General features: G+C 39.2%; 1 protein-coding gene across 1 annotated transcript in view; it reads left to right on the top strand.

Annotated features, from left to right (window-relative positions):
• Nucleotides 1–10,133, top strand: part of LOC306987018 (sodium-dependent neutral amino acid transporter B(0)AT1-like) — a 23,388-nt gene extending 13,255 nt beyond the window's left edge. The window contains exons 6-13 of the mRNA XM_079590916.1: nucleotides 692–802; nucleotides 2,174–2,286; nucleotides 2,693–2,821; nucleotides 3,219–3,375; nucleotides 4,723–4,927; nucleotides 6,851–7,010; nucleotides 7,101–7,263; nucleotides 9,208–10,133. Of these exons, the coding sequence (XP_079447042.1) occupies nucleotides 692–802; nucleotides 2,174–2,286; nucleotides 2,693–2,821; nucleotides 3,219–3,375; nucleotides 4,723–4,927; nucleotides 6,851–7,010; nucleotides 7,101–7,263; nucleotides 9,208–9,426 (1,257 nt within the window). The 3' untranslated portion in view covers nucleotides 9,427–10,133. The remainder of the gene's footprint in view (nucleotides 1–691; nucleotides 803–2,173; nucleotides 2,287–2,692; nucleotides 2,822–3,218; nucleotides 3,376–4,722; nucleotides 4,928–6,850; nucleotides 7,011–7,100; nucleotides 7,264–9,207) is intronic.
• Nucleotides 10,134–10,609: the final 476 nt, after the last annotated feature.

Raw genomic sequence — 10,609 nt, 5'->3', positions numbered from 1 at the left:
TTGCGAGATTATTTACATGATAAGCACATTTACAACACATTTACATTTACAATAATGACTATTGTTTAGACAAATTGCAGTCAAAAAAGCATTTTTTCATTAAATGCACAATTTATTTGTACTACTGCACGAAATTTTAACAACAAATTCCATGAGTATTTTTTCTTTCTCTTTTTTATTTTTATTTAAAGTATAAATGTGTTTAAATGAGAAATGTGCTTCGTGTTCAGGTCATTTTGAACCATAGCTGATAAAAAAAACTTAAAAAAACGAATTAATGTCAATTGCATTGGACTAAAACTTACTGACTTTGCTCACGTACTGTAGGGTGTAACAACTTCCCAAAAATGTTGGGATAATTGTTTTACTTTGTAAGTTTTTTTTCCTCTCTCTCCACCTTGCTACACTTGTGGTGTTACGGGTCAAAAATGACCCGCTAACAAGAAAAACTGCGTATAAAACTCTCATTATGCTATATTATCAGCAAATATTGTATTAAATCTTTTCATCAGCTTGTTTTCTTTCAGTTATCACAGGTTTTGTGTTTCTCTTCGGAGCTGATAGATCGTAGGCCTCAGTGATCTGAACGTGAAGAGTTCATCAGCTCTGAAAAGAAACACAAACCCTGTGATATCTGAAAGAAAACAAGCTGATGTGTTCAGACACTGATGTGTGGTTTCTATCTCCTCAGGCTGTGTACGTGACCTCTACGCTGCCGTACCTGGTGCTGACCATCTTCCTCATCAGGGGACTGACGCTCAAAGGCTCTGTGAGCGGGATCAAGTTCCTCTTCACTCCAGACGTGAGTTTAGCACTTCACTTTACGCTTGGGTTTCATGGAAAACTGCATCTCAGACATCCTTTAGTGAAGAAAGAGAGTCATTACTCTTTGGATGATTTTAACCGAGTCAGTTTCATTATTTATCTATTGTAGGCAGGGTTATTATAGTTAAAACTTAAACCATGAAAAGCACTGTCGTTACTTGAAATGAAATAACTGAAATAAAATAAAAATGAAAAATATAAACTTATTTTTTTCAACAAAGTAACATTTCTCATTTTCACTTAGTTTAACTTGATACTAAAATAACTAAACGCAAAATAAAAAATAATAAAAAAACTAGATTGAACTGTTAAAAGACAATAACTAATAAAAATGACAAAAACACAACAAAATTACTAAATAAATAAAATAAATAAATGTGTAGAACTATTAAGAAACAACAACTAATAAAAATGACAAAAACACAAAAAAAATACTAAAAATAAAATATGTATAGAACTAATAAAAAGCCTCCACATTCTGTCCTGTCTACTTTCACTGTTGAGGAGATACTGTCTCTTATCTGGGAATCCGAGTTTGCTCACTCAGTTAAAGCCTGTCTTATTTAATTACTAAAATTGTTCATTCCTCACTTGTTTCTGCACTGTAAAAAAACTAAACTATTGGCAGCTGTGGTTGCCAGCATTATACCGTAAAAATAGGATGTGTTACTGTTTTTGAAATTAACAGCTAAATACTGTTTTTGTCAGCTACGGTATAAAACTGTAATTTAGCAGCATATCGCTGTCGCTTACAAAATGGTAATTAGCTGTTAATTTCAAAAACAGTAACACACCGGATTTTTACAGTAGGATGCTGGCAACCACAGCTGCCAGTAGTTTACAGTTTTTGTACATGATTATTTTTTACAGTGTGGCCTTGTTCCTCCATCTCTTAAATCTGCTATTATTACTCCCATACTTAAGAAACCAGGGGCTGATCCATCCAATTTTGATAACTTTTGACCGATTTCTAATTTATTTATTAAGTGTGTTGCAGCTCAGGTCCATGGTCTCCCGTTGGACAATATATTGGCAACAGGATTACTTGCACCCCCGGTCTTGATTTAGATCATATCTCTCTGTTCACACTCAGTTCAACTTAGAAATTTCCAATCAGAATCCTCTAAAGTAACCAGGGGTATTCCCCAGGGTTCGGTCTTGGGCCCGCTTCTATTCATCGTTTCTTCCTTCTATCGAGCACATTTCTCCAGTTCTACAGAGATTTACGGTTTATTGTTGTTTACTTTGATTCCGCCTTTCTAATATTTGGTCAATATTTGACAGTTTAATGCTGGTTGACATCTATGTAAGTGTGTGAATGAGTGATGTGTTTCCTGGTCTCGTTCAGCTGGACGAGCTGCTGAATCCGGCGACGTGGCTGGACGCTGGAGCTCAGGTGTTTTACTCCTTCTCTCTGGCGTTTGGAGGACTCATCTCCTTCTCCAGCTATAACTCTGTGCAGTGAGTCTCGTCCGCTCTTTATTCTTCACAGCTGTAGAGTAAAGCAGTGAGTGTGTGTCCGTATGATGACGTTACAAACAGGGTTTGAAATGAACACCCGCCAAATGCGGATATAAATCAACAGTGGCGGGAAACGCTGTCAAATCACGAGCCAATGGCGCGTTACTTTATTAAATTTACTCAGTTTGCTGGAAAGTTTGTGTAAGTCAAATCTGTGCAGATTCAGCGCAAATACTCGTTAGTCATCGTGATATATTAAATACAACGTATTGCACAGAATCTGCTCATGTGTGCTCACACACAGATATGAGTAGATTCTGCTATATAATTTATTATCCAGATTGGCCGGTGAGTGAAAAGGTAAATTTGAGATCCTGCTTGCTAACATGTTCTCCTGTATGTTCAGCAATAACTGTGAGCAGGACGCCGTCATCATCTCTGTGATCAACGGCTTCACGTCGATCTACGCCGCCATCGTGATCTACTCCATCATCGGCTTCAGGGCCACCGAGAGGTTCGACGACTGCCTCAGCGGGTACATGTGCATCTCTGTCAGAACTCAGAACTGAACTGCTCATCAGAGATCATTAACAGTTCTCATATTATACACACAACTGTATAGGAATAGTTCACCAAAAAATTATAATTGTCATTATTGTCATATTTAATAAACGCATTATAGATATACAATATATTTGATATTTTTTAATAATATATATATTTTGAAATAAATATTATAATAATTATAATTATATACGTGTATATACAAAAAGACATTATGTATATATTTTTCATAACTTTTTATTGAAAAAAATATATATTAAAAATAAACAAGATAATTAATGAACATTAAAATATGTAATTTTATATTTTTATCGTTTTCTCATTTTTCAAATAGAATTTGCTCAATTTGAGCTTTTGTTTATCGACAGTAACATCCTGGCTCTGCTGAACACGTTTGATCTGCCGGAGGGAAACGTCACAGAGAGCAACTATAACAGTGTTCTCCAGCATCTCAACAACACATCACCAGCCGTCATTCAGGAGCTCCAGCTCAAGACCTGCGACATGCAGACCTTCCTCAGCCAGGTGTGTGTGTGTGTGTGTGGGGGTGTGGGTGTGGGTAATTTACTCCTCAGTTGGGGATGGAGGAGGGTAATGAGCTCCTGAAGAAACGAGAGGAGCTGGGGAGGGAGGAGGGTAATGAGCTCCTGAAGAAACGAGAGGAGCTGGGGAGGGAGGAGGGTAATGAGCTCCTGAAGAAACGAGAGGAGCTAGGGAGGGAGGAGGATAATGAGCTACTGAAGAAACGAGAGGAGCTGGGGATGGAGGAGGGTAATGAGCTACTGAGAAACGAGAGGAGCTGGGGAGGGAGGAGGGTAATGAGCTCCTGAGAAACGAGAGGAGTTGGGGATGGAGGAGGGTAATGAGCTCCTGAGAAACGAGAGGAGCTGGGGAGGGAGGAGGGTAATGAGCTCCTGAGAAACGAGAGGAGTTGGGGATGGAGGAGGGTAATGAGCTACTGAGAAACGAGAGGAGCTGGGGAGGGAGGAGGGTAATGAGCTCCTGAGAAACGAGAGGAGTTGGGGATGGAGGAGGGTAATGAGCTACTGAGAAACGAGAGGAGCTGGGGATGGAGGAGGGTAATGAGCTCCTGAGAAACGAGAGGAGCTGGGGATGGAGGAGGGTAATGAGCTACTGAGAAACGAGTGGAGCTGGGGATGGAGGAGGGTAATGAGCTCCTGAGAAACGAGAGGAGCTGGGGATGGAGGAGGGTAATGAGCTACTGAGAAACGAGAGGAGTTGGGGATGGAGGAGGGTAATGAGCTACTGAGAAACGAGAGGAGCTGGGGATGGAGGAGGATAATGAGCTCCTGAGAAACGAGAGGAGCTGGGGATGGAGGAGGGTAATGAGCTCCTGAGAAACAAGAGGAGCTGGGGATGGAGGAGGGTATGAGCTCCTGAGAAACAAGAGGAGCTGGGGATGGAGGAGGGTAATGAGCTCCTGAAGAAACGAGTGGAGCTGGGGATGGAGGAGGGTAATGAGCTCCTGAAGAAACGAGAGGAGCTGGGGATGGAGGAGGGTAATGAGCTTCTGAGAAACGAGAGGAGCTGGGGAGGGAGGAGGGTAATGAGCTCCTGAGAAACGAGAGGAGCTGGGGAGGGAGGAGGGTAATGAGCTCCTGAGAAACGCCTTAACTGCTGATAATACTGAAGGAGCTTGTACATGTATACAGTGATAGGCATGGTTATTCCTATAGGTAGACGTGGATCAGCTGATGCTAGCTTGACTAACGTGACCTGCCAAAACTGACGCTACGCTTAATATTCATAAATATGGCTGTTTTCAAGGTTTTTCCAGGACTTAAATTTAAAACAATCTACTTAATCAATCTACTTTGACGTGTACGAACCCTGTCCTGTGATCTGCCGCAGGGCGTCGAGGGAACCGGCTTGGCCTTCATCGTGTTCACCGAGGCCATCACCAAGATGCCCGTCTCTCCCATCTGGTCCGTGCTGTTCTTCATCATGCTCTTCTGTCTGGGACTGTCCACCATGTTCGGGAGTGTTGAAGGTGTCGTCGCTCCACTCCAGGACCTCAATATCCTCCCCAAGAACTGGCCGAAGGAGGTTTATACAGGTACAGATGCACAGAATGAAGTCGGCATGAAACGCAAGTTGCGCTTGTCTAACAGTCAAACCAAACTTTATGCAGACTCCTTCAACATTTCTCATGTTATCACAGTTTATTCACTATAGTTTAGAAAATGGTAATAAAATATGACAAGAACTTGTTGAAGAAGAAGTTGATATTTGACTGGTTTTGTCCATCCTTCTGTTAGACTGTCTCACACATAAATTATGTTGAATATCTGTCAGCTGTTAAATTTAACTACACAATTAGATAATACATGGGCGTCAGTGTGGTTTGACATGTGCTGGGGACAGAGACGCATTCGGAAGTGCATGTTCAGAAGTGCTGGGTACAATGGTCATGTTTTGAAAGACGATGTTCTGTAGCTTACTAATGTAAGCTCTCCAAGCTACTATGCTCTCCACAGAACACAAAATATTCATTTTATTTTATTTTTCGTGTTCGCATTTATGGGGAAAAAACAATGTTACGGACGTGACAGTTCTCGGTTACGGACGTGACCGCTCTGAAAGCGGCACTAAAAGACTGCTTTAAAACTTTCACAGAGACCTCAAACAGAAAGCACAAAGCCTTTCTTCAAAGCTACACTGTGTAGTTTTTTTAGTTGATTCTTAGCAAAAACCACTTTGTTCTTTCAAAATTACATGTGCTCATTAATGTATAATTACTTCTACCATCAAGTATTCTCGTAAGCGTAGAATCTGCCATTTATAATACATATGGGTGAGCTTCTCGACTGGCGGAAGCCATGTTGCGCCTCCATCTTGAAAATAAATTAGCCAAAGAGGGACATACCTGGAAATTCAAGCTTGGCCTTTCACGCTTTTACACTCAGTGGCGCTGTGACGAATGCGAGGGGAGATTACTCGCGACCGCCGGCAGATTTGAAATAATACGGCCACCGTAGGAGTTAAAACGCCCTCGGAATGGGAGGGGCTAGAAAGTAATATTCAGTTGGTAGTCATATACAATTTCACCGCTAGATGGGAGTAATTCCTACACAGTGTAGCTTTAAAGTGAATTTCGTTTTGTATTAATTGTATCTTAATTTTAATAAATGTTTCATCAACCAATTGCCTGGATTTAATAAATAATAAGTAAAGCAGATAGATATCACGACACGGAGGCGCCGGCGCGTGAACTGGAGCTCATCTCATAAATGAACCGAAACTCTGCATAGCCTACTTGCCTCACAGACCTGAGAAATATATCTATTATCTACAGAACGCTTGAAATCATACTTTTAAACAGAACAACTCAAAACGAAAGAAAACTATGTAATCCGTATGAGATGTGCATTTCTCTCTGCCGCGTTCACTACTGCGAAGATCGAGAGTCAGCATCGTCAACTTCAGCTTTGCAGCCGACACAGAAAACACTTGTTTATTAATAAACAATTAAAATGTCTCCTTGCTATATTTGACATATTCATAATCATTACTTTTGCTGGTTCTTTGTGACAGCTTTTAGGTGCTTTATTGGCAGCGGCACCCGATGTTACATGAACGCTTCACCACTGCATCAGCACCGAAAAAAATAAATGTTTTCATTATACGAACCGAATCGTGGGTTTGGTGTATCGTCACAGCACTATTAGCAACCCTAAAAAGGTGGTGGGTACAAAATGACTCATGACGAAATCTGGTGGGTACGCGTCCGCACTGAAATCGACGCCTATGAGATAATACCAGTTTAGCTCAACCAGTGACCAAGCAATGCTTCATTGTGTTCAGTGTGTGTGTGTGTAAAAAGAGCATTAGCAATTACAGACACAACACTTCAGCAGAACATGATCAGCTCAAAGTTATTCTGATTCAAGATTATGAGGAACATGAATTTAATGCTGTTCACCAATAAATCACCATAATAAATAGATTTCTGGTTATTTGATCTTCTTCCTGTTTTCAGGTCTGGTGTGTTCGGTCTCTTTCGGGCTTGCGATCATCTTCGCTCAGGGTTCTGGTGATTATTGGTTGGCTCTGTTCGACAGCTTTGCAGGATCGATTCCTTTACTGATCATTGCCTTCTGTGAGATGATGGCCGTGTCTTACATTTATGGGATTGACAGGTGAGTCTATGGCAGGAGTATTGAGTGATTGGCGGGTGAGATTTGCAGCTGGACGATGGTTTCTGATGTTGTGCATGTTCTCTTACGCAGGTTCAATGACGACATCGAGTTCATGATCGGACACAAGCCGAACTTCTTCTGGCAGATCACCTGGAGACTGATCAGTCCTCTCATAGTCCTGGTCATATTCCTGTTCTACTTAGTCACGACTGTGAGCAAAGAGCTGACGTACATCGCCTGGGACCCGGAGTCGGTGCGTGCACGTCATATACACTCATATATTTATGCGATTATACACTTTGTGCCCATCGACACTACACCGTATCTAGTCACCACATCCAAATTGATTTGAATGGGATAAAAAATATCAATTTATGTTATTAATTTCTGGACAAACTAGTAACTGTGAGCAAGTGACAGCTGATGAAAATGATCCATCGTCAAAATCTGCCACATTTACATCAGTGTCTGATAAATACATGTGGAAAACATAAATAACTAAATAAAGATATGAGTAATACACATGAATAATAAATAAATTGCCAGTACATAAATAAATATGAGTAACACAAAAATATATAAATAAATATGAGTAATATGAATAAAAAATTAATCAATATAAATAAATTAATTATAATAAATGTGTGATAAATATGAATAAGTCATAAATAAATGTAATAAATAAATAAATATGAATAATAAATACATGAGTAATAAATAAATAATAAAATAAATAAGAGTAATTAATACGAATAATAAATATGTATAATGTGTATAATATGTAAATATGTATAATACATAAATAAATGTAAATAAATGAGAAATAAATAAAAAAACAGTAATATTTAAACTTGTAATACATACATATTAATAAATACATAAATAATAAACATAAATGTTTAATACAAATATGAGTAACACATATGAATAATAGAAAAATAGAATGTAAATAAATGAGTGTTTAATACTAATTTATTTACACTATATATTAATTAATTAATTATATGTATTACTCATATTTACATATTACACATATTATTTGTTTATTACTCATGTATTTATTATTTATATGTATACATTTATTTATGCATTATTTATTACTCTTAATGTATTACTCATTTGTGTATATATTTATTTATTATTAATATGTATTTATTTATTCATCTTAATTATTTACTTATTACTCATATTTATTTATTACACTTACAATACGTAAGTGTAATAAATAAACATGACTAATAACTAAATCTGAGTATAACATGTTGGCTGTTTAAAGGGGTGTCTCTCGAGTCTCTCCATCATTCTGACTCTGGTTTGAACATAAAAGACTAAAAGTGTTTGAAATGTTCAGTGTGTGTGTGTGTGTGTGTTTGTGTGTGTGTGTTTGTGTGTGTTACCTCTTTCCCACCAAAGAAGAACTGGTTTGGAACTGGTGCTGGTTCAAAGTTGGTTCAACTTGCGAACCTTCTCAGAACCGGTTTGTGTTTCCACTGACTCGAGAGCCCAGCGAACAACGGCGTTACGTCACTGTGTGCGCCGCCATACGTCTTAGCTTTCCCAGAAACACTTACGCCAACTTCCAGCATAACAACTACAATGGCGGACTACATCGTCTTTCTGCGAATGCTTCTCCTGGCTTTGCGATCCTAGGAGTCAGAAGAAGACGTTTAGAACACATTTGTGTTTTTAGCAATGGCGGTCACAACCTTTCCCGTCGTGTTGTTGGTCACAATAACCCCGCCCCCGACGTGAGCATGACGTGGTGAAAGAACGGTTCTTGTCCAGCATAGAGTTGGGGCCGCTTCGGTACCAATTTTCCTGGCCGAGAACCGGTTCTTTGGCTGTCGAAACACAAAGCGTTCACGAGTAGGCGCCGGCTCCGAACCGGCTCTCAAAATGCTTTGGTGGAAAAGGTGTGTGTGAGGTAATTGGAGCTGCTAACACACGAGCTGTTGTAGCTCCGCCCCCTGTGCCGGGAGCAGCCGCTCATTTGCATTTAAAGGCACAGACACAAAACTGTGTGTTTTTGCTCACCCTCAAAAAGTGACAATTTTAACATGATATATAAAAATAATCTCTGGGGTATTTTGAGCTAAAACTTCACACACACACTCTGGGGACATCAGACATATTGTACATCTTGTGACAGGGCATTACACCACCGCTTTAAGGACAGCATGTGTGTTTGTGATGGCAGGAGAACTTCCCTCTGCTGGCGACGCGCTCGTACCCGGACTGGATCTACGTGATCATCTTCATTCTGTCGGGCGTCCCGGCGCTGGTGATCCCAGCCGTGGCTCTGTACAAACTCATCAAGAACCGGTGCTGTCCGTCACAGGACACACACACCGCCGAGCCGCTCTACGCCATCCCTGACAAAATACAGATGGCCGACGAGACCGACAACCACAGCTGAAGACACACACACACACACACACACACACGAGGGACTAACACCGGGTCTGAGTCTGACCTTTGACCTTCCCTGCGCTAGGACGTAACCAGCGACACGTGCTCGAGTTTACACATGGGACGTGATTGAACTGTGTCAGTTTTCTGTTGTTCGTATGTATATACGCAAAGTATCTAATTTATTGTTTTGAAGATTCACAAACCATTCCTGACATCTACACAAAGATAACAATAATGTCCCAGAAAACGGCGTTTACCCAGATGTCTCTGCGGTGGCGTCATGCACATCAACTGAGAGTCAGAAGTTATTATTCTCATCGATGTTCATCCTGTATAAGCTAATATCTCTTCTAAGATCAACTGTTGGGGAGATATTGTGTGCTTTATCTCGTATAGTTCTTTTGTTCATGTCAGTGTACAGTGACTGCAATATATAATATTTACATGCAAATCGTAAATGTCTCATAAGCAATAGAGGTCCATGTAAATGTATTATCAGTATTTTTATGATGTGCTCTTGTTGTTCTTAACAATGCCAGTTTAATAATAAACCAGATTTGATCGTGTACATTGATTAGCGTTTAAAGATAAAGATATTCACTCTGAGCTGAACACATAGCAGATCATAACCTGTATTACTTATATAGAGTTAAGCGTGCATTATTATTAAAATATAATTCCAACATTAATATTTGGTCGAAAGAATCATTTGATTTTTTTCCAGATAATTTCAGTTAATCATGTGATAATCAGCGCCTGACTGATACTAACACTTCATTAATGTGGAAGACCTCGTTTCTCACCAATGCCTTCTACATTTTGGCCTATTTTTGTGAAATTAATACTGACAATAAGTGATGTCATGTGTTGTTGTTCATCTGAGGTTGTATTTATCTAATTTTAAGACCTGATAACGTCCAATGATTTTTTATTATTATTTCCTGATACATAAAACCATAGAATTTAATAGGGTGTCCTTTCTTTTTCACATGACTGTATATTATAAATAAAGCTTATTTTATTTCTAACTTTTCTCATTTTCATGTACAGGTAGTTAAACGTGAAGTACTAAAATAAACTAAAACTAAAATAAAAACTATGTAGACATTGAAATTTAAAAATCACAGACAACTAAATCAAAGTAAAAATAAAATATATAGTTGGTATATCGCAGGATCCACCAAATA

Source organism: Phoxinus phoxinus (genome assembly GCF_949152265.1).
Source record: "Phoxinus phoxinus genome assembly, chromosome: 19".
Classification (NCBI taxonomy): Eukaryota; Metazoa; Chordata; class Actinopteri; order Cypriniformes; family Leuciscidae; genus Phoxinus; species Phoxinus phoxinus.
The sequence above is the reverse complement of the archived record's forward strand: the minus strand, read 5'-3'. Positions and strand labels throughout refer to the sequence as shown.